At 39.9% G+C, this 24609-nt stretch overlaps 1 protein-coding gene across 4 annotated transcripts in view; it reads left to right on the top strand.

Annotated features, from left to right (window-relative positions):
- LOC144003105 (neurexin-2-like) overlaps positions 1 to 24609 on the top strand; it is a 392228-nt gene that overhangs the window by 172703 nt on the left and 194916 nt on the right. For all 4 annotated transcript variants that reach the window (XM_077498936.1, XM_077498934.1, XM_077498935.1 and 1 more), the window contains one exon: positions 20980 to 21281. In XM_077498936.1, coding sequence (XP_077355062.1) covers positions 20980 to 21281 — 302 coding nt within the window. The remainder of the gene's footprint in view (positions 1 to 20979; positions 21282 to 24609) is intronic.

Genomic DNA, 24609 nt, shown 5'->3' on the forward strand with positions numbered 1-24609 from the left:
CAAAAACCCTCCTTAAGGTCTCTTATTTTCCATTCCCAGCAGCCCAAAAGTTGAAATTGTTGTTAAAGTGTACGCAAATAAGTGATTAATCAACAATGTTGTTGTTTTGTTTTGTTGTAACATGCTAGCGCTAGTAGCTAACGTGGTTGGGAAACTAGCTAACTTGGTTTAAAAATAACCCAAGATTCTTCACTTTGAATTTACAAGTAATCAATGTGCATAGCAACCAATAAAAGCTGAAAGTACGGAAGATGCGAGAACGTCCGTGTTTTGGGATCGAGTCATCCTACCTCAGATGTTGCCTTGCAGTCTAGTCCGGGCAGTAACAACTGTTTGTAATCCAATTACCGTATTTTCCGCACTATAAGACACACTGCATTATAAGGCGCACCTTCAACGAATGCCATATTTTAAAACTCTTTCCATATATAAGGCGCTACAGTAGAGGCTGGGGTTACATTATGCATCCATTAGATGGTGCTGCGCTAAAGGGAACGTCAACAAAACAGTCAGATAGGTCAGTCAAATTTTATTAATAGATTACAAACCAGCTTTCTGACAACTCCATTCACTCCCAAAATGAATAAACAGCTGTTTTATTATTTTATCTGAGGTAAAGCATTAGTATTAGTTAGCGATCCAAGATGGCGGGATCTTCTGCGCATGCGCGTCACCGATCGTGCAGGGTCACTGATAGCGTCTTGACAGCGAGACCTGTCGCGGCTCAATATTGATCCATATATAAGGCGCACTGGATTATAATGCGCATGGTCAGCTTTTGAAAAAATTAAAGGCTTTTAGGTGCGCCTTATAGTGCGGAAAATACGGTATTCCACCAATCAAACATTTCAATGTGTACCGCTGCAAGGAAAGTTAAGCTAAGTCTTCCGCATACATCTTGCTTACACAAGTAACGTTATAGGAAGATAGGGGTGACATTCATCAATAACAAAAGAACATTCGATGTAAACACAATAGAAACACAGCAGAGTCTGCTGGAAAGTTGACCCACCATGAGGGGCCGACTCTCGATTCTGTGACAATCATTGATTGTGTCTATATAAGTGAAACACCATTTACCAATATCACAGTAAAGTTGTACTTTTAACGTAGATAAACAGAATTCTTCATGGGAAAGTCTTGGTGAAACTCATGTGAACGCCATCTTACAAGATCTTCAAGGTTATTGGTGTCCATGGAAACACGATTATCAAGGGGTAGTCTGCTGTGGCTCCAACATCAGACGTATAGATGAGCCAAGGCTGCATTGAGCACTTCTATGATTAATGTCGCAGTAAATGATGCGTAACATGCCTATCCATACATTCAAGGTTGGATGTTGGAATAGCGGATGGTTTTGTTCCCCGTCACACTTCCAGGCAACATGAACACATATCAGTCGTTCGGCAACCTTTAGCGTTGCTAAGAACGCCACCGGCTCGATGGCCTTCTTGTCCAAACGAAATCTCAAGTGGCAGCAATTCGCGACACACTTTGCAGGTTTGGAAAAGGAAAGGGAAGCGGGGCGCGTTAGAGTAACGACACCCTCAGATGAGTGTTATTAAAAATGAATGAGGGCATTACTTACTTTTTTCAATATCTGATTCAGAGTTAATGAGGGAAATTAGAACGAGGGGAGGGGGAAGAAAGACTGATTGTAGAAGGGAACGGGAACTCTGAAGTGACGCTCGGAGCCTTTGTTGCCATGGAGATCAGCAGGGCGGCAATTAGAAATGTGCAATCATGTTTGAATGGTGTATACATAATTGATGGTACCAATCTGGATTCAGTGGCAGCGTCGATGATGATAAATCAATACTTCCTTTTGTCTCTGGCTCCCTTCTTTGGGATGCCACCTCTATTTCTCTTAGTGTTGGATCTGAGCTCTGAAGTTATAATGTGCTGAGCTTCTCTTACTTTGACGGATAGATTCCTGCAACCCAAGCACAGCATGTGGAGAAAATCACTAAGGTACACAGAGTGGGCTCCTTGCGTCCATTGTGATCTGGTTGTGATGTGCCAGGGAAGTCCCTCTCATTCGCTTTCTGTCACCACCGTGCGTTTCCTTGGCTGTGGTAATACCTACAATTCAGCCAGTCGCCATGGTGATGTGGTGTCCATGCCATTGCCTGGCATCGGTTTATATTTGAGTGATGCAGCCAGCCCTGCAGGTGCCAATGTTTTGCTCACGAAATGAAAGCAAAACTTTCTGTAATTTTGACTTCCATAAAGTTGAATTCATTTGAAATCATATGTGAAACACCTGCTATTCAGTATTCATTCATTCATTTGGCATATTTTCATTTTGGAGTTCACAACCATCATTTGCTCAAGCCAACATGTTTGATTTTATTCAAAACGCCGCTCGTATTTTGTGTCTAAAGGGAACTCTGTTGTTTTAAAGCTTGTTCAATAAATTGGTTCACTCGCTGAAACAGTTTTGTGCATATTGTAGACATAATTATTCTATAGAATGACTATGTATGGATCATCCACTGCCTGATTGAACCAGTGTTGTCAGATGTCTTCTGGGCTTTGTCTAGTTTGATCCTCTTGAAGAGGCAAGAAAAAAAAAGTCAGCTTGTTTTTCACTCATTGTCACAGCCCCTGGTAAACAACATGTCCTCAATTAGAGCCGCTCTTTCTCTTTTTGACTCATTAGCCCACAAGAGCAGCTGCTTCTGTTTTCAGTTCCATTTTTTGGTATATTTGCCTCTTTTTGATAAGTGATGGGATGAACAGATGGAGAGTTCTGTATCAGATTGGAAATACAATTGTGCAATTTTCTGCTATTGTTATTAATCAAGTGTGATGAATTACAAGATTGTTCTACAAGATAGAAGAATATGTTTAAGTAAAGCAACCATTTGAGGGGCAGTAACAGAGACGGGAACCCATGAGCCAACAAATGGGCCCAGTAGATGGACCCAAAAGGGTAACTAATTAGACTCAGATCACTCACATGCTGTGTCTCATTATGCGCTATGGTCTGTATTAGACTCCACCATTCAGGACCTACTACTTTTACTCCAAGTACAAAAACAGGCAAAATTCAAGGAGGTAGCTTGGACATTGAGAGAGGTACAAACACACCAGTGAGGGGTAATATGGTTGTATATACACATGTAATTTTATGTTGTTAAGGTTGCATTTTAATTATACTGATATGTGACATGTTCCCTGCATGCCGATCTAAGATATCCTGTTGGCCCTTGAATTCTCTGAAACAATGGCAGGACAGCTTTTTCATGTTGAGGAAAAAAAACCTTAAGTATCGGTATGGTATCGGTATCGGCCGATACTGAAAAGCTGGGTATCGGTTCATGTTGAGGGAAAAAAAAAACTTAAGTATCGGTATGGTATCGGTATCGGCCGATACTGAAAAGTTTGGCATCGGTTCATGTTGAGGAAAAAAAAAACGTAAGTATCGGTATGGTATCGGTATCGGCCGATACTGAAAAGCTGGGTATCGGTATCAGTATCGGGGACCAAAAAACGGTATTGGAACAACACTAATTTTAATTATCATAAAGAAGTGAATGAAGAAACAAATGGGATGTGATCTTTGCGGCCTCCAGACAAAAATATCGCCAACCAAAAAGTCTCAGCCCTCATAACACCTCCCTTCCCCACTGTGAAGCATCCACTCAGTCGCACAACATGCCGGTGCCCCCCGTGGGATCGCTCACCATTTTATTTTTTTCCCCCCTGAGCAAAGAATTGCCGTCTGTTTACCTCTCCCATATTGTTGTTAATAATTCAACATGCAGGGACTCTTAACTAAACCCATTTCTCAGGATGCTTTCACACCTACAGTTTGCTTTATTAAGCCCAATCAGGGCTCGGGGTCATAGCAAACAGAAATAAACACACAACAGTGATTTCCGTGCTTCGTTCAATCATTCCTGATCAATTCCGACCTTATGATAACATTTGGGTGTCAAGCTTTGATTGAATCTACATTTGCGATTACAAGCGAGGGTGCTGAACAAGTGCATACATGTGCATAAAATCTCACAAGGGGAGATTTACCGTGCCTGTTATTTATGGTGGCAAGCTCCTCCTGGAGGTCAATGCGAGCTGCGTCTTTGAAATGTAATTATGTGGCGATTGCCGGCGTGTGCGCACGTGGAGAAGGATTTATGGGTGACATGGACCTAATGGATGTCAACCGAGTGACGTTCCATCCACCTCCCGGGCGCCTCCGAATAAACACAGTGAGCAGGTGCGGGTCTTGAAGGTGACGAGTGCACAGCCCAGTGCAAGGAGAGGGCAGCAAACGTGCGTGCGACCCACGTCCAAGCCAACGCTGGCAATCTGACTCAGGGTTAATGTGGAGATAAAGAGCTCATGAAGGTGTCACAAAGTTCACAGCAAGGATCTTTGATTTGCATGAGAAGTGAGCCCACGTTGATGGCGATGCCATCCTCACGCTGAGCGCTTCAAGGTCATTTGACGGATACGACCGCCATCAGGATGGAGGCGGTTCTGTTGGGGAATGTTTTCTTGTGGGTGTAATTAACTGTGAATGGAGATTAGGATTATTTCATTTAAGTAATCTGGCCAAGGCGTCCCTGTCCTCCTGCCTGTGGTGGCAAGCGGAGATAGTGGAGGATGAACTGGTAATGTCCTATAATGAGCAGCTACAACAGGCAGACTTATAGCCCCAACCAGACAAATAAGCATGAGGTCACCCCATTGCCTTCTCCATCTATTGTGGCAGGCCCTCAGAATAGGAAATCGTTTTTTTCCCATTTGCTTTTTAATCAGTTTCTCAATTTCCCCTCCATAACACCCGTTTCTGAAAGGAATTTCATCTCAGGGCCACTTCAAGAGACATCATTTTGGACACAAGATTGCAGACTTTGCATATAGGCATGGTGTCATTTTGTCAGATTTACCGTACAAAGAAAGCTATCAATCCATCGATCGATCTGTAGAACTCACTCAGCGTAAATAAAACAACTCAACCTATCATTAACAAAGTAACATGGTGACCACTGTCAGTGTTGGGGATGTGCACTGGTGTAGGATGACCAGGTTTCGAAACCCCCCCAGAAAAAAAAACAAACAACGGCACACTACAATTTCACTGAAAATCAAATATACACCAAAAAATCCGGACCTGGAACTACTTGCAACAAATTTAATAGATATTCAAGATGGTTACGGTGGTTGTGTTAGTACTAGGGATGGGCGAGTACCGATACCAGGTATCGTATCGGCCCGATACGATACCAGGTATCGTATCGGGCCGATACCAGCCTTTTTTCAAGTACTCGACCGATGGCAGAAGGGGAAGACGTTAAGTGAGTCCTCCTTGCCTGTAACTGGCGCTAGCTTGCAGCAAAATTGTGAATCTTAAACTAAAAGAGCATTTTTGTGTTTTATTTTGAGCGTTAAGACTATTGAAGAGTGACTGTGCTGTTTTTTTTTGTCAAAATTAAGGGAATATATGTTTAAAAATATATTTTAGTGATTTTTTTTTTATTTGTCAAAATGTACTACTGGTATCGGCAGTTGGTATCGGTATCGGTGAGTACTGAGAGTCTGAGTATCAGTACCGGTATCGGTCTGAAAAAAAGTGGTATCGAACATCCCTAGTTATTACTTTAGCTAAATGCTAAATGCTATCTTGGTTGACTGTTTAACAGTGCTAATTGAGCGATCCAATCACCATTATCCAACCTTTTTTGGTCGGCCCCAACAGCTATTGGATACTTCGCGCGGTAACGTTGGAAACGCGCTGCCAGAAATGCTCATCTCACGTTCATAAGTTTCTAAGTAACTGCTAGCATTAGGCTAGCAGGACTCAATTTTGCATGATTCTTGGCATGCAAGCAGGAAGTAGTTCAAGTTCCGGTATGATGAAAACTTGGGATGCCTGTAAGTGATTAGATGCGGATGAGAACGCAAAGTTGGTGTGGCTTACTGACTGGACTAGTGTGAAAAAAAAAAAAAAAACTGAAACGAAAAAAGGGGCTGGCGAAATCCGTTGGTACTTACGACACAAGACTCAAAGCGGGAATGTCTCGATTAATCCGCGACGTCTGGTCACGTAGGTGCCATTTTTTTGAACAGCCCCCACTCCTAGGAAGTTAAAAAAGCTTCTGCACTTTTGAGTGGTGCGTCGCCGCCATTTTTTCAACATCCCAAGGGTGTTTGTTGGTTGCTTCTTCTCAATCAGGTATGTTATGATCAGCACAAGGAAATTATATTAAAGCACGGAAGACGTTTGCCAGACCTGCTTACCTCTGTTCAAACCCAACCTCTGCCGCACTTGGAGAGATGTTTGTTGACCCGAGGCTGGTTATAGAGATGCAGGGAGTGTAATAAGCAATGATGAGCTGCGACCCTGTCGTTTTTTTTTTTTTTCCGAATCCGTGCGTGTGTGTGTGTGTAGCAGCCCTCCGGAGGCTGAATCATCTCTGCTGACAAATAATAAAAGAGAAGTGGGAGATTGTGAGCGTTGGCCCATAAATATTGAAGGAGTGGAGGATTATTACAGGGTTGAGGTTTATGATTGTAGTGGTTTGAAGGGATGCCCTCATACATTTTTACCAATTTATATGTGTGGATGATTTGGTTTATTCCTTTGTCAGGATCTCGGCACAAGTCTGGGCCTCAAAGTGTGTATGATGTGTTTATGTGAATTCCTGCAGGGCCGCTTTATTATGATGGAATATCTTTTCAACCACGCAATTTCTCCTCACAACTTGAGAATTATGAACTCTGACTATATCGGATTAGAAATTATATTGCGGCAGGATGCGGAATAGAGCCATACCTGGCAACATCATTCGTTTTATAATGCATATGGAGAAGGGTTGGGCCTTTTTTTATTTAGTTACAAAGAGTGACTGATCTTGATTATGACAATGAACAGGTAAAAGTCTTTAACTCATTCACTCCCAGCCATTTTCACAGAAGCAGTCCCGTTCGCTCCCGGCTGTTTTACTGGATTTTGACTGATTTTGCAAGGCCCACAGAATATTGTGTTCTATTGCTATAAAAGCATGGAACCGATCAAAAGAAAGATTAAAGTCTCTTCTTTCATCAGGAAAAAAAAGTATGTTTCTATCTGTTTCCGTTTTGCAGCAATTAGCATTAGAAAAGAGCTAAGTTTAATCAGTTTTCACAAATCTATTTAAAATTCAAAGTAATTGAGCTTTTTTTCTAGATGGCCCTGGTTGATCTCCTTTGCTCTGCTGCCACCTGCTGGCCGTTTGTGTAATAACTACCATTTCTGCAACCGCTCTTTGCTGTTGAGAGGCAGCATAAAAAAAAACAAAAAAAAACGTATAAATACGTCTTTGGGACACTTAGAACATAAAAAAAACGTATTTATATGTTATTGGGAGTAAATGAGTTAAGTTTGAAATAACTGTGTGTATTTCCGGGCAAAAATTTACGAAGCGAGTCTAAGGTTCTTTTTAGGTTCTGTGAGGAATCCCAGCATGCCCTGCTCTGTAGTCTCAATTCCCAGCGGCTCCCAGGTGGTGCAAGGTACTTTCATCGTATCCCATTGGTCGGAGGATGAGGAAAAATGACTGTGACATTAGTTATCGATTCCACATTTAATGCATCGGGCTACAACGTTGTGCCAGACACATTGATTTCTATTTGGGATGTCACAGAGGACACAAAAAAAATGTAAGGCATGCTCTACTTTGAAAAATGGATGGGGTGTCTTTTCCGAGGAGAGGGGCTCGGAGTTTTCCCATAGCCAAAGAGGTCATATTGTCTTTTTGATTGCCCAGGTTGTTTGGGCTATAGTTGATGTGTTATTCTCTCTGAAAGCTTGAAACCCTGCATTATTTATCCATAGCTTGCCAGCCTTTCACCGTGAAAATGCTCTCTACTCATTGGAGAAGCACATTTACAAACGTGAACGCAAATCAATTTGGTTTGACTGCACTGTACGAAAAGGAGTCTGGTGTAACACCGTGAAGCAATTCCCCACCCTGCAGGCAGAAGTGACTTTATGTTGGTGCAAATGTGTGTTTTGGACGTACAAAAGGTCGAAGATGGGGTGCATTAGTAAGAGAATGATGACTACAAAAAAAAGTGCTCATGTGTCTCCCCAGGTCATTTCCTTGTGTCTTCTGCCCCCTGCAGTCCACGCTGTCAAGACCACTGATGTCATGTGTCAGTCAAGCTTGTTCCAACTGATGCGTGCTGCACATGAAAGTCATTAACCAGTATGAAGGATGACCGTTGGCTTTGGTTGTTCAGCAAGTCCGCTGCAGAATAGGAAAGCATGTATAATATATGGCAGTGATTCTTAACCTGGGGTTCATTTGGGGTTCATTTCACAAAGCAGGTTCAACAAACTCTGAGACTAATCCCGAACAGCGAGCTGACATACCCTGAGATAGGAAACTCTGCGTTTTTGGTTCCAGGACAGATGATGTGAGTTAGTTTGATCAACGCAGAGTAGTTTCATTTGGAGTTACCGCCACACGAAGGCCCTGTTTACACGGAAGCAAAGCCGGCTTCCTTCCTCAAACAAATCATGTTCAGACAGAAACGTCTCAAGAAATGTCCAAAAGAAGACGTCTAGGACGTTTAGCGGCTGTAATATATATGCACGTCTGGAGTGGCGCTGTCGTGGTGCCACAGGGAGTTAACGGAAAGATTAGAAGACAAATCTGAATAGCCGGTTTTGGAGCTGCAAGGCCGCCATATTACTCCTCCCAAGAAACGTTTCCTGGCATACGATCCTATACATATTCAGTATCAAAATTAGAGAACTATTGAGACAGTACTTAGTAGAAACAACAGGGTTCAAGCAACTGAGTGATAAAAGAAAAGGGGTCTTCAAAGTACGTCTACTCGCGAGATGGGAGGACTAAGATGGCTGCCCAATCACTTCAACGGCTGGCACGGCGTGTATGGGCTATTGGCTATCCAGTAATATATACAGATCAGTGAGACGAACACGACACAGAAATGCCGGGTGATTCAAGTACATCACGCAAAACATTTTGCTGTAAAAGCATAAACAAATTGGTCACCAATTAATTTAAGTGAATACATTAAGTTGAATTAAATGTGAGTTCATTAAACTTAATATATTGACTCTGGATTAACTTAATTGTCATTATTTGTCAAAAGGACATGCCATGTTTGTGAAAAAAGTGGACTTTTAATGTAGACCTATTGACTGTCTTTTTTTGTTTGTTTGTTTTTAACTCATTTACGCCCAATAACGTATAAATACGTTCTATTTTAAATATTATTGTGCTCCCCAAGATGTATTTATATGTGTTGGCTTTGATGCAGCCTCTGAACTGAAGAGAATGCTTGAAGCAATGGTAGTTATTACAAAAACTGCCAGCAGATGGCAGCAGAGTATAAGAGATCAAAAAGCTCTTTTCCCCACTATTTTAAACAGATTTGTGAATAATGATTAAACTTAGCCATATCCTAATGCTAATTGCTGCAAAATGGAAACAGGTAGAAATGTACTTTTTTTTTCCTGATGAAAGGAGAGGCTCTATTCTTTCTTTTGGTAGATTCCATGTTTTTATAGCAATAGGGCACAATATTCTATGGGCCTTGCAAAATCAGTCAAAATCTAGTAAAACAGTGAAAATGTCCTGGGAGTGAATGAGTTAATAACAGATGGTAGAACTTTTATTGTACCAAAACCTGCCATCTTGAATGAATGAATGAGGAAATCAATTGTCGTGTGTGGCTGAAAGGGTTAACAGACTCAGGGTTCTCACTAAACCTCCTTTGTGAAATGGCCCCCTGGGTTCGATCGAAACCCAGGCACATTCTGACAGGGATTGGCTTAACTAGTAAACAACCTCACAATTACATAATCTAACTCTCACACATCTTGATCAAAATGTATGCATACAAGAGGTAAGGTGGGGACACCAAAGAAAATAAATGCAAGACTCTCAAAGTGATGAGAAATCAACGTGTGTGTGTTTTTAAGTATGAAATATGTGGGAGTATAGGAATCATCCTGGATAAAATATGAAAGACATCCACTGTGAGATGGCGTGAATGCAAAATCCAATGATGAGGATGCATCCCATCACGCGGAGTTGATGAAGAAAAGAAAGAGATACATTGACGAGGGAGGGGGCCGGCTACAAGAAGAGGAAAGAGAGGACTTGTCCCAACAATTACTGTGGCTGCCAGAAAGAGGCTAATCAAATGGCACTTGGCATGGCGGGCCTGTTCTTCACGCAGCTGGTGTGGGAGGGAGAGAATGAGCTGTGACAGGAGGGAGAAAGTGGGCTGCCGAGAAAAGGTAGCGCTGAGATGGCGTGCAGAGGCACAGGCGACAAACTTATAGGGAAGGATTAGGAGCACGGGAGGAGGAAGGATGGTGGAAATGGACACGAAGATGTCCGTGGAGGGATGTTGTTGTTTGTTAGTGGAGGCTACATGAAGTCAAACGTGAGCTGACTTACGTGCATGGTTTGATGCACCTGCGCTGACTTGTTTCCCTCAGAGGACCACTACAATTATGAAAACAGTATATATATATATATATATATATATATATATATGTATATATATTAGGGGTGTTAAAAAAATCGATTTGGCGATATATCGGGATACTACATCGCGCGATTCTCGAATCGATTCAATAAAAAAAAATCGTTTTTTTTTTGTTTTTTTTAAGAGCTCAGAATTGTTCATTCGGTAGTCTTACTGATTCAACGTCTTATCATCATTGCCTTTTTTTTTTCTTTTCTTTTTTTGTGTGTGTGAATCGATTTTTAATCCTCCATTTTTAATGGAAAAATATTCAACAAAACGTCTGACTTCGGGTTAGGATTCGCACCTTGAGCATGGAAGAATGTTATATGAACGGAACATTAAGCCTTAATATGACTGCATCTTTTAGTCATTGATACGGTAATGTCATAATACATAACATTAATTTAAAATTAAAAAGACGGACTGTACTGTAAAAGAACGAGTGTGTGATTGATTTGTGTCAAGGTCATTTTTTGCCACTAGATGGCATAATTGCATTTGTAAGACAGCTAAGTGCATTTTCTTTTCATATTAAGAGCTAGCTAATCTTTAAGATGGATGTGTCTGCTACATTGCGACTGGAATTACTCCAAGTAAAACAAATGATTTGCATTAAAGTAACTTTAAATTAACTCAAAATTAGTGCACTGATTTTGATATCCATAGTATATATAAAATGTTTACATTTCTAGTGCACAAACTTATTTACATTTAACTGTGCTTTGTAGCTTGTGTGTGTGTGCACTGTGCAGTGATAATAATTTCAGGTTTCGTGTGTGAGTGAGTCACAGGAGCGAGCTATAATTGAATAAAATCACAAAACGGATGGGGCTCAAAGCAAATCGGTGACCAGTCAATGTTCATTTCAGTAACTCTTTAATTGTGCTTGTCAGCGACGCTTTGGATCAAAGAGTGTGTGTGTGCGTGCGTGCGTGCGCATGTGTGTAGTGAGGTAGAGGCTCCCTTCTCTAATATTCATGGTGGGGGATGTACAAAAATGATAGCAATGCTTCTTGAGGGAATTGTGTTGCTCGGCGTTGGGATCAGAAGAAGCGAGGAGTGATGGAAGGTTAACACACTTTCCTCTCTTCTTCAGCCCTCCCTTGTTCCAGGGAATAGCTGACACTGTGACATTGTCTCCTCCTCTTTCCTCTCTGCCTCTGCCATCCCACACGCCGCCTTTTGTGTCATCTCCAGATGCAAGCAAAGGATGAAACTGTTTACTGCTGCTTTGTTTCGATCATGACAAACTAGGTGCCAATGGCCTAGAATAAGATGTTTTTTTATTATTATTGTTATTATCGTCGTCCCATCAGTAACTAGATAATTTAAGCCTGTATTCACAGTTTTTGTTTCCAGTTTTTAAACTGCAATCGATGGTTTAATATGACTACCAGGAAAAATATATATATATGTATATATATTGTCCAATCATGTTTATTTTGATATTCCCCAATCTTTGTGAAGTAACTGGAATACTGCAAAATATTTTTTTTTGAAAAAAAAAAAAAAAATGATGTGTCCACTACAGAGGACATTTTTTAAAACTTAAATGCTAGGCTCAAATACAGTTAAATTCATTCAAACAATACTTTGTGTTCTTAAGAGTATTATAGAACACATGCTAACAACATTTAAAGCCTAAATTTGTTCAATAAAAAGTGGTATACACTTACTTTTCCTCTTCCCTAAAAAGTGCTTGCACTGAGTGAAGCCCCACCCCTACACATTTGGTATCATTGGAAAGCTCTGAATGTCCTCTATAGAGCACAAAAATGAGGTAATTCAATCATATGCACTGGGTGGGAGATATTCAGGTTTAAAAAGGTCCACTACAGAGGACAAATTTGAATTGCTGGTAGTCAGGAGGATACGGCAGCTAATAATATAAAATTCAAATGCGAAATGAACCATTCATTCTGTTGTAAACATCCTAATGATTTTCTAAATTTACCATTTAGTGTTTTGCGTCACGCTAACCCGTTTTAAACATTTTACAACAGCTCTGTTCACATTCTCTTTATTTGTAGCTTCAACCCTTTATTCTATTAGCTAATTTGCATTATAACAGCATTTTAGAGGTGATATTTATTGTTATTGGGATTACGACGACAAGCTGTTAGGTAAACTGCAATTGTTTGTTTACATTCAAACTTAAACTTACAGCCAATGTGATGGCATGGAATGCCAGAGTACTGTCAGTTTCAGTATGTTTGACTCGTGTTGACTGTGAGACTGTGTGAGTCTCTCCTCAACCACACACACACACACACACACACGCAAAATCTCTTGCAGAGCCTGATGTCATATCAATCTCACGAGTCTAAGCAGGCTGTTCAGTGAGATGTGAAATTGAAACGTAGCCTTGGTTATTAGACAAACAGTGCACCGGCACAACTGCTGCTTCTCTTGTCAATAACCCCCGAGAGTAAGCAACTAACAGCTCATTTGTCCAATCGCACCAGCCGGTTATTGCAAGCGTTGTGTGTGGGTATGTTTTTGTCTCTGTGTGTGTAAATGAACCTTAACATAATCGGAGATGTAGTACCAGAGCGTGGTGGGGCCATTGGTGATTTCGATATGCTTACAAATGGAATCAAAAATGTCAGTTAAACATGTTAAATTTGACATTTACGGTTTAATTAATAATTACACACAAATAAGATTTGTGAGCCACAGCACAGCATGCAAATAAACTAGGGCTGTCAAAGTTAAAGCGTTAATACATTAATCAATCACAGAAAAATGTCACATTAATCACATATTACCTCTTTGACTGCCAAAAACGTTTAATAACGATGAGTAAAATCATGATGTATGCTGCCATAAACGGTAAATGACGTCAATGGATTGTTGAATCAAAAACACTTTCGCTAGCAGATGGCAGAATTTTATCTCTTTTCAATGGGCTGCCGGTATACGAAATTACAATGAAACATGACGGAATCTGATGAAATAGAACATTTTCAAGGATGACGTGAATGATCAAAACCTTTGTCATATCAAAGTTGTTGGGTTTTTTTTGATAACGTGTGGCAGTAAAAGAGTTAACGCATATTAATTGCACTATATTTTTTGAGCGCACTTGAGCCTTGAACGTAACGGCGGATTGTTACATTGAAGGCTGCGCAGGTCAGTGATTAGGTCAATGCACATTTCCTACGCCTGTTGCAAATGACATTCAGATAATAAAACGCGTTAATGTCAAAATATTACAGTAATTTGTATTTATTTTATATTGCGCGAATATGCGAGTAATTTAGCTGATCAATCGTTATTAATCAAAATTAAAAAGTGTGGTTAATCAGATTAAAAATTTTAATCGTTTGACAGCACTAAAATAAACAGATGTGCTCGTGTTACTTATATTTTTACATGATTTAAATCAACAGCCAGACAAAAAAAAAAAAAAAAAAAGATCATACCCTCTGCAATCACAATCAAAGAAAGATTCCATGCTAACTCTTTCAATTCCTTGTGTTAGTTTTCTTTTAATTCCCTCCTCCACACTCTCAGACATGTCACAGCTTCGTTATTTCGGTATTGTTGTATTTATTTATTCATTTTAAATTGGGCTTCATTAAGATTCACTCTGCAGTCGCACTGGTTTGTGTATAGCTGGAAAATAAAATGGCTGCTGTTGAAAAGGCTTGTTAAGCGAGTTCAATTGGAACAATACACTTTTTTTTTCCCACACATTTGACAAGCCGCTCTTGTGTTTACATATACAGTATATATCCATAAGTTACTTACATATCATAATGCTGCAACGACTTGATGAAATTAGACCACCAAATAGATGCAAGGTCATAAATGCTGCCACGCTGTGCTATTGTGCTTGCTGGTGACAGACAATTAAAGGGAACTTATTTCACCAGCATCAAGTGTTCTGTTATGCTCTTCCACTGCAAATTTCCCCAAGAGTGAGCGCGTGGTGTAAGACAGAGGAGGTGAAGGTTTGTCATTAAAATTCCTTGTGATTATGTGGGGTTGGATCCCAAAAATGCAGGCACAAATAAGAGTTTAACACTTTATTCGCATAACAAAGCTTGTCTACGCGGAACGCACTCACGACTAGACCAGAAATAACGAGAAGGCATCATGGAACCAGAGGCATTAGAACTAGCTTGGGCTGTGGAGGTGGGCAGAGGACCAGATGAGCAGGTGGACAGATGGACAGATGAATAATTCGGCAACAACATACGTCTCTGTCAGACTTATATAGTCAGCGAATGGATCTGATTGGCTGCGGCCAGACATGTGTGTAACCCTGATAGGTTGCTGAAACAGGACTGACATGGATTTATCTGATTCGCTGCTGACTGACACGCGGGTACAACTGATTGGCTTCTGACCAGATACAGAGATTAAAGATTCCTGACATCACATAGCTTCTGACCAGTTGAAACTAGTTGCTGGTTACATGCTGATTGCATCAGTTCAAATAAAGTCAAATAAAACCAAACATCAGGCATTTGCCACAAACATCACACAGTCATGACAGTTATAAAACTTTGGTTATATAACAGTTATGACACCAAGCACTTGGGTCAAAACATTCACTTTCAGTCCGCCAATTTAATATGCGCACCGCAGTACTATGACCAGTATGCAAAGACCTTCAAACGCTGTCAATCAACAGATGAAATTAACACAAACGCATGCTCAAAATGCAACCTGGAGCAACATTGAACGGTGGAGGAGGAAAATAATGAAATAAAAAAACTGAATCCAATCAAGAGTCCTCAAAACGCCAAGAGCTCTTTAAACACATGACATCCGCCACCGCGTTTAGTCACGGCTTTGAATAAAGCGTCACAATGCCGGGTTGATTTCGGTTTTAGCAATTAAGTCAAGTGCTTGGTCAGAAGCATCGCTGCATCTACTGTACCATGTTCAAAAGATTTATCACTCACATGGACACTTCATCTGGAGTTCTAGATGTATGAATACTCTACCCATGCACCTAGACAGTTAACAGAGATGTTTTGATATGGTCTTTAGTGTCCATTTATCAAGCTCTTAATTTTCTTTTCTTTTTGTAAAACTGCAATAGACAAAGTAGAAATACAGTACAGCACTGGAACAATGTTTTGTCTTCGGCTACATTCTTTTTTAGCTACGCTAGCATACGTGTGTCACAATGTGAAGCAAAAGTACCAAATTAATTAACACAGAATAAAGTAAGGTTTTTACACCATAAATTTCATTATGAAACTTGCATTGTAAAAAAAAAAAAAAAAAAAAAAAAAAAAACATAAATAGAATAAATAACAAAGGTACACTAACATTCCCTGCGATTGGCTGGCAACCAGTTCAGGGTGTCCCCCGCCTACTTCCCAAAGCCAGCTGAGATAGGCTCCAGCACCCCGCATGACTCTTGTGAGGAATAAGCAGTCAAGAAAATGGATGGATGGATGGATGGGGGGTACACTAACAAAGTTACAGTAGCTTAATTAGCAAAACTCACCTCTGCTAGCATACATTGCTAACAAATGCTAATGCCTTAAATGACTCATCTTTAACACATTTCTAGCAACATTTGCATTCCCCAAAACATACGAATGTACTTGTTAACACTTTTTCCAATTAGAAAATTACACATTTTACCACAAATTATCCCTGACAGCCTTATGTGGGCCACAAGTCCACCAGGTATACGTTGTGCTTTGGTCATATAATTGTTTTTTGTTTTTTTGTTGTTGTTTTTTTTCTTTTTTAAAAAAAAAAGAGCTCAGAATTGTTCATTCGGTAGTCTTACCGATTCAACGTCTTATCATCATTGTTTTTTTGTTTTTTTGTTTTTTTGTTTTCGGTCATATAATTGAACAATGACGTCAAAACAAAACCACACATTTGACCATTGGAGGGTGCTAAAGGTTAACATAACTCAATGCAAATACAACATTAAGTCATCTTTATTTATATAGCGTTGTCGTTTGTATGGGAATTTGTTGGCCCTTTGTGAAGACACAAGGTGCTTTCAAGGATTTTGAATAATAATAAATAATGTTAATAAACCTTGAAATTAGACTTTACGATGATGTCAAGGAAGTAGGACATCTTTACCAAAGGGGGTCTCGCACAGGGCGCTAATCAAACTAGGACACGCTGCACCTTTATGACTAACATCCACTAGAGGAGCTGAGAACGACATTGATATAAAACATTTTATGTGTGCCTCCTTGGGCCTCTTTTTTTATTCCCGCCATTTGTGGTGCTGCGTCCGTGTCAAGTGGAGACATGTTGTAATAAATATCCACGAATCACACGTGTCACGTTGTTGGCCACGATAGACAACGAGCCCCCGTGCGTGCAAAGGTTCGCTACGTGGGCGGGCATTTTGTCCTCCGGTGTACCTTCTCTCTTTGAAAGTGAAGTGGCCCTTCAGAAACTTAGCGAGGCAGTCGGGATCCTTATTTGAGGCAGGTGGTGCCATCGTGGCCTCACTTGCAGGAGTGTTTTAGTAAGTGTAAAAAGATGTTGCTGTGAAATGATTGAGATCTACAGTGGCAAATATTCTTCGCATAACATTGAGGTCCGAAGGGCTTATTAGGGTTGCCAACTTTCTCATCCCGAAATAAGGGACAGGTGCACGGCACGGTGCCATCTCGATGTGAGCATGATGTTTGAAATCAGTGTATATTCTGATTAGATTCGAAATGCACAAAATTTGTACATTCCCTTTAATCCTTACTGCTGGCCATTGTTATGTATCGTCATACAAAACCTCAAAGAAACCACAATTTGCCTCTTTACCTAAAAAAAAAAAAAAACAGGTGCAAAAATAAATAAATAATGAAATGCAAAACAGGAGCGTGACTCACCAACTTTACTTTATCCATGGAGACTTTTCTTTCTTTTCTTTCTTACAGGTTTATCCATTCTCTCTTCCTAACCGACCGGACAACACTACACATTATTATTATTATTATTATTATTATTTTCTAGCACCTTAAGCAGTATAAGCCGCTACAACAAATGCATGTGACGATGCCTGATGACTGTGATTGGCTGACAGGTGCCGTGCTTCGTGACATTGCCGTTTTAGCTGATCTAGGACCTGTAGAGTGTCGAGTTTGCTGTGTTAAGCACTGATTTTGAAACTTGCCAGCAAGCTAAATTTTCGCAGTATTTGTTCATAAATAGTACGAGAATACATCTTGTATTGATACGTTCTCAGCCGACGTATAAAGATCGGCGTTTAGAGTGTAGGTGGCATGAAGCTGTGACAAAACCAGGAAGTGCCTCTCTCTCTAGTTGCCTCTCTTACTTTGCTAGATCTCCACATAACGTCACACCCAGCGACTCATTTTATTGGCTATGAGCAACTTCCTTGTCACTTGTCAACCTACGGGAGCAGCCGTGGTCCAAAAATGGTTTGCTGCATTTCGTGTAAAAATTGAGAATTATTTTACGGGACTTTTGAGGTCCCGCTCGGGACATAACTGTTTAGCCCAAAAATACGGGTCATCCCGGATAAAACGGGACAGTTGGCAACCCTAGTGCTTATACACTACATTGTTGTTTGTGTGTGGAATCAAATCCTCAGCCCTCATTAAACAGACTTCCGGTGTCCCAACGGCGTAGCAATCAGACAGCAGACAGTAAATGAATAATAAAGAGGCTATTATATGTAGCTCCATTTCAAATGGGCAGTTTCCTCCGTGTAGCCGAGTCTGACTGTGAGGTTAATTGAGACCTTGACGGCACTTTAGTCTTCGCTTCATGTGCACAGGTCCTGACTTCCATCACGCTATCACGTTAAGCCTACGTCTCCACGGCGGCGCACAATGCAGAAAGACAACTAAGAAGGTAGAGGTAATTGCGGGTTCTAATGAGATTTTACGAAAGCTGAAGTGACATCTCCTCGTCACTATTAGCAAATAATAGCCAATGGAGACGTAACCTTCCCGGTGTTGGTAATAACAGTGGACAACGTCTGAGCTCGCAGCGGTCTCCTTTCCGGCTTATCTCGCACTCTCAGCCTTGTGTTTACTAAAGCGGCGTAAACAAAAGAAAGTGTGCAGTCAGCTCACGGAGGCAAATCACACGCCGCTCACTGTTAACATACTTAGCTTGTCCATAATTGAAAAGGGCTGCTTTTGCGCTGCCAACATCAGCATCGCCACAAGGCTTCCCTCAAGGGGATTTACTTTTTTATTTGTTTCAGGCGCCGCCCCGCATCCCCCTCCTCGCACCGTTCCGTCTATCGCGTTCTGTTTCTTCTTTAATAGCTCTTTTCTGTGTCAATTCACACTTCACTTGCGATTGCTCAAAATGTCAATTTTGAGAGAAAATGTGCCTTTAAAGAGACGTTTTCTCCATCTCAGCCATCATAAAACGGTTGGCTCGATGTGAGCGCATGCACGCGTTTCTTTGTGTATTGGGCTTGCCCTGCAGGCAATGATGACACTTACTCATCTTTAACCGTCACAGGTTGTGAACGTGCACAGCTACGACAAATGGGTGTCGTATCATCCGACATGGCTGCTTGTGGCAATACCTTTATGTGCTTTTGTCTATCACCTGTAATTTTGCTGGAATGGAACTTGGAGATAAACCAGATTTGATGATCCACCACCTCTTGGCGGTTACTTCATATGAGTTACGGAAGTTCCGTAAGCAAGTCGCGTTCTCCTCACACGATTATTGGTAACCAATTATGTATTCACCTCACTTTGTTTTGTGTATCCTACTTCTCTGCGATGCAAATCAATTCATCTCACAGATGAAACACTGCCGAATATCTCGCTGATTTATCATCCGAAAGACATTTCGGTGGAGACATTTTTATGCGAGCTGCATCATCGCAGTCAATAAGCACAGCTAATTGGTTTCATCTGGCAATATTAGATCGGAGGTGTGTACAAATGAATGTGCGGAGAAGCAACGGAATGGGGAGAGTGCAAATCCAGGTCCAAAGAGTAACAACTCTCTCACAGTTTGGCTCCGGATAATGTGAACTAGGGGTGTCAGGCTATTAACATTTTTAATCTTACTTAATCACATGATTTCAATAGTTAACTCATGATAAATCGCAAATTTTATACCTGTTCTAAATGTACAATAATACATTTTTCCTAGGTTTCATACTCTTGCTAACATAAAAAAATTAACTAATAGAATTATGACTTTGTCTTTTAGTCATTGATGCAGTAATTTGATAATCCATAAAATTGAGTTAAAATTAAAAAGTTGTAATGTACTGTAAACGTATGATATTGATTTGTGTTGAGGTCATTTTTCTGCCACTAGATGGCATAATTGCATTTGTAAGACCTTGTTGACAGCTCAGTGTATTTTTCTTTTCATATTAAGAGCTATCTAACCTTTAACATGAAGTAACTTGTGAAATTCTGCACATAAAATTTTGGGGTGGGAATCTTTGACTGTCTCACGATTCGATTCGATTCCGATTTTTGGGTCTGCGATTTGAGTCAGAATCACTTTTTGATTCAACATGATTTGATTAAAAATGATTTCTGCTTCAATTTATAGATGAGCAAAGTATCATCATGATCTCTAATCGTACTTGCTAATGCTAATTAGCGTGCTACTCCCAGCACTTTTATCACTAAAAAGAATGGCTATTCATACAAAAACGCTTCAGGAATGTATACAGAGAAGCATCTTAACATAACTCACTGGCATATGCTCTTCCTACGCAGCAAAAAAAGAAAAATTATTGGCGTAACTTGATTGTGACTTTTTTCTTCTACTCTTATGTGGCTAAGACTTAAAGAGATACTTCACTTAGTTAGCCAATTATAGCAATAAAAAGTTAATATTTTGTCTATAATTAATTTGATACTTTCATTATTTTCACGTACAATTAGTACCTTTTCAAAACACATTTTGCAACTTGCTGTCGACTGAAAATGACATCACAAGGGCTCAGGTAACTAATCACAGCTGACCTGTTTTCTAGGTTTGGTCATGTGACATTCACAAGCTGAGCTGTGATTGGTTACCTGAGCCCTTGTGATGTCATTTTCAGTCGACAGCAAGTAGAAAAATTACTTTTTAAAAGTGCTATGTACATGAAAAATAATGAAAATATCAAATTTGTTATAGACAAAATATTAATGTTTGACTGTCAAAAATGGCTAAATAAGTAAAGTATCCTTTTAACTGTGTATCAGAACGTGCGGACCCACACTGCCTCTAAGTGGCCAAATTGGGTACAACATGAACACCACTCCCAATAAGTAGGGGCAAAACAGTATAACATAATAATTTAAAGAAAATAGATTTTGGGACATTTAAAATCGATTCTGAATCATAGTAAATGAGAATTGCGATTCTTATGAGAATCGATTATTTTTTTTTTTTGGCACACCCCAAAATAGTTTAAAATGGAAGTGTCTTCAGATCACAGTTTGAGTTATACAGTATTTTCGGTTTCTTCTTCTTCTTTGGTGCTGGTGGTGTTTCTCAAGTCTTGTTTGGATGTTGTTGTCCCCCTCACAGGAAAGGAAGAATCCGTCGCCACCTTCAAGGGCAACGAGTTCTTCTGCTACGACCTGTCGCTGACGCCGATCCAGAGCAGCACGGACGAGATCACGCTGTCCTTCCGCACGCTGCAGCGCAACGGCCTCATGCTGCACACGGGCAAGTCGGCCGACTACGTCAACCTGTCGCTGAAGAGCGGCGCCGTCTGGCTGGTCATCAATTTGGGCTCCGGGGCCTTCGAGGCCCTGGTGGAGCCCGTCAACGGCAAGTTCAACGACAACGGCTGGCATGACGTGCGCGTCACCCGCAACCTGCGCCAGGTAAACACGCAGTCCCTGTAAAATCTGTCGATTTTGATGGCTAGCTTCTGTCCGCTCGCTGATTTACTGCACTCGGAGTGGAACGTCTCTCTGCTCCCTATGATTATCGTTGCTTGTGTAATCATCTCTCACTTTGAGTTATATTTAGTTTTCAAGGTTGACAGTCACCTATTTTCTCGCTTTTTTCCTCTGAGAAACTAACAGTTCTTTCACCTTCTAGTTCAAGGTGCTTTATTATTTCATAAGGCACTCATTGAAATATTCTTCTTACTTTTTGCTTCCAGAACATGATTGGAGTACAGTGGAATCCTGACTTGGTCAATATTTTGCAGTTTTTTGTTTGTTTTTTGCAATTTGTGTCCTTAGTCGAACAAGACAGTCAAACACACAAAGACAAAATAACAATGCTAGCAACTCACCCAACTTCTGATGTCCTTCACTAGGCCACGCCTCTTGAAGGCACACATCCAACACACAAATATACTTGTGGAAAATATCATGTTTTAACAGTGTCAGGGTTATCTGTTTGACATCTATTAAACACGACACAAAAAGGAGAGAAGACACTCAGTTGAGGGCTCGCGAGGAGAGAGGAGAGGAACTGACTGATACAATTCACTCCTGCACTCTCTGAAGATTCCTCTCCTCACCCTCTCTATTTATTTATTTGACTACATGAAACAAATATTTAAAGACAAAGTAATTTGTAAGGTTTATCTTTTGTAGAGATGGGCGAGAGAACCGATAAGGGGTGTCAGTACATGTACCGGCCGGTACATGCCCTTATTTCAAGGTATCGTTAATCGTGTTGTGGCTGTTTTGAAATTAAAGGAATAGAAAATTGTCATAAATTTCATGCAGTTTTAAGAAAAACATTATATTGAGATTTCCACTCTAAAAACAGTTGGGTCAAAAATAGACCAAATTGTGGTCATAAAAGGGACTGACCCGACTTTTTTAAGTTTTTTATTAAACGCCAAATAACCCACACAAAAAAAAAAAAAAAAAAAACACAAAAAAAATTAGTTGTTTGTACAAAACAGCACCAAAACTATGTTGTGGCGTATTCATTTGACTTTTTGTACCCATAAAACTTCTGAGTTTATAACTCAATTTTGTTTTAAAAATAAATAAATTAATTAAATAAATAAATAAATAAATGAATGAATAAATAAAAACTGCTAATAGGTTCAATTTGACTCAACTTTGACAGAGCAACCCAATTTTGGGGGGCTGTTTTGTAATTTAAAATAAGGTTGTTTTTTTTTGGTTTTGTTTTTTTTAAATAAAACAAAAGTCATATTGACCCAAGTAGTGGGTTGGTCCATTCCCAAAATGTGGTTATTTTTGATGCAGCTTTTTTTTAAGACTGTATCTATTTAACCCAAAAATCTGGATTGGGCCCCTTTTTGATCCAATTTGAGTTATTTTGATCCAACTGTTTCTAGAGTGTCAAATTATCATTCATTGTTTTTTGAGGGAGATTTTTGGCATCAGTACTTGGTATTAATATTATTGACTAAGAGTTGAAAGCTCATATTGGTATCAGTCTAAAAAAAAGTAGTATAAAATGTCACTAATCTGATTTTAATTTTTTTTTAAATACATATGTAGTTGTCCAGTATATCTAAGTTGGTCCAGACCAATACACATAATGCAGGAAGGTTTGGTCAGTCATTAAATTGTCTTCCAGTGTACTACTGTACATGCGTTTTTCAAACTTCTATTATGATGATGAAGATTGGTTGGTAGTATTCACCATATTTTATGGCCTTCATGCGTGTGTGTAGCAAGTACCTGCACGTCTTGTAGCTGCTGAGCTCATCACTTGGCACTTGGCGAGTACGGCGGTGAGACACAATCAATTTCACTTACACTCGCCGTGCTTACTAGCTCACATTTTGGAGGCTAATTGTAATTGGAACGAATGGCTTGTCAGAGCTAATAATGGCCAGCGCGGGCGGCTCAGAATGCCAAAACAGGCCAACATGCACGCGCGCATTAAAAGCAAACAGGGAGTGAAGTTGTGGCAAACTTGATGAACCCTCACCCCGTCTCAAGTATGGAACGCGCGGCCCCGTGCGGCTTCTGCGTCAGAGCGGCGGAGCGAGACGAGCCTAATGACTTTCAAAAGCCGACACGAGTTTGAAAGATTTGCGGCGTTAAGCGAGCCACCAACCCACCGAGTGCACTATAATGAGCAACACGCACGCGTTGTCTCTCTGCACCACTTTCAGTTCAAAGGAATGCATAGCTTCACACGTTTAGAAACTGTTTAGACATCTGTTAATCCGACATGGATTCACTTGAAATTGAGGATTATAGTGGATCAGTTTAGTTGACGCATACTTTTTGCTCTAGTTTTTTATTGTTTTTATTTTTTTATAATAAATCACAAATGGGCAAACTTCATGAACAAGTGAAATTAATAAATGGACAGACGGATGAGGTCATAACGTTAAAGTTCAATTGTGGATGAAATATAACAAACTAAGCATTGATTTTTAAATTTAAAAAAAAATCAAACAAAGTGTGTTTTAAATAAGATAAAATGCAGTCTATAATATTGTACTAGATTAATTTCAAATAAAACAGTAATGACGTTCCTAAATGCAATGTAAATAATTGAACAGTTTTCCTCTGCATTTTTGCTTCATTTCAATGGAATTGTGCTGCTGCTTCTGGTGTGTGCATCTTGGCCACTTGGGGGCAGTATAATACAGCTACACAGTACATGGAAATGCTCTCAGCTCCTCAGTAAAACAGTAATAATAAATACTGAGTTAGGGCATGTCAGTCTACATGTGTTGGTCCATTGCATGTTTACATTATTCTTAGTTTGTAGATAATTTAGATACACAATGTGTAATTCTTTGTTTTAAAAATTATTGCTATCAATATTCTAAGATTTTCAATCATGCAAATGCTCAGTGGGCTACTTTCTTTATCTCCAGTTTATTTGGTGTACAATTCCACTGTTGGCACAAAATTGCATAGCACTGTACATTTGAAAGAAGAATAATGAAAACAGGAAGTTTTAGTTCACCTTAATTTCAGTCCTGCTTTTTACGCCGACAGAATGCGACAGCTGTAGGTTAATTTTATAACGTAAATCTTTTGGGTATGATTGTTGATGTAATTTGTAAAATGATAAGTTTGTTAGTAAGAACAAACTGAATTTGTTTACTGTAACCACGTAGAGGGATTGGTAACCTGTTAAACTAGTTGTACAATATTGTTTTGTTGTCTGTTGCGCTTACTCCTTATGTATTATGTTTTGTATTATTTCAAAAGTCTGCTTAACTCATTAACTCCCAATAACGTATGA

This window comes from Festucalex cinctus, chromosome 16 (genome assembly GCF_051991245.1).
Source record: "Festucalex cinctus isolate MCC-2025b chromosome 16, RoL_Fcin_1.0, whole genome shotgun sequence".
Taxonomy (NCBI): Eukaryota; Metazoa; Chordata; class Actinopteri; order Syngnathiformes; family Syngnathidae; genus Festucalex; species Festucalex cinctus.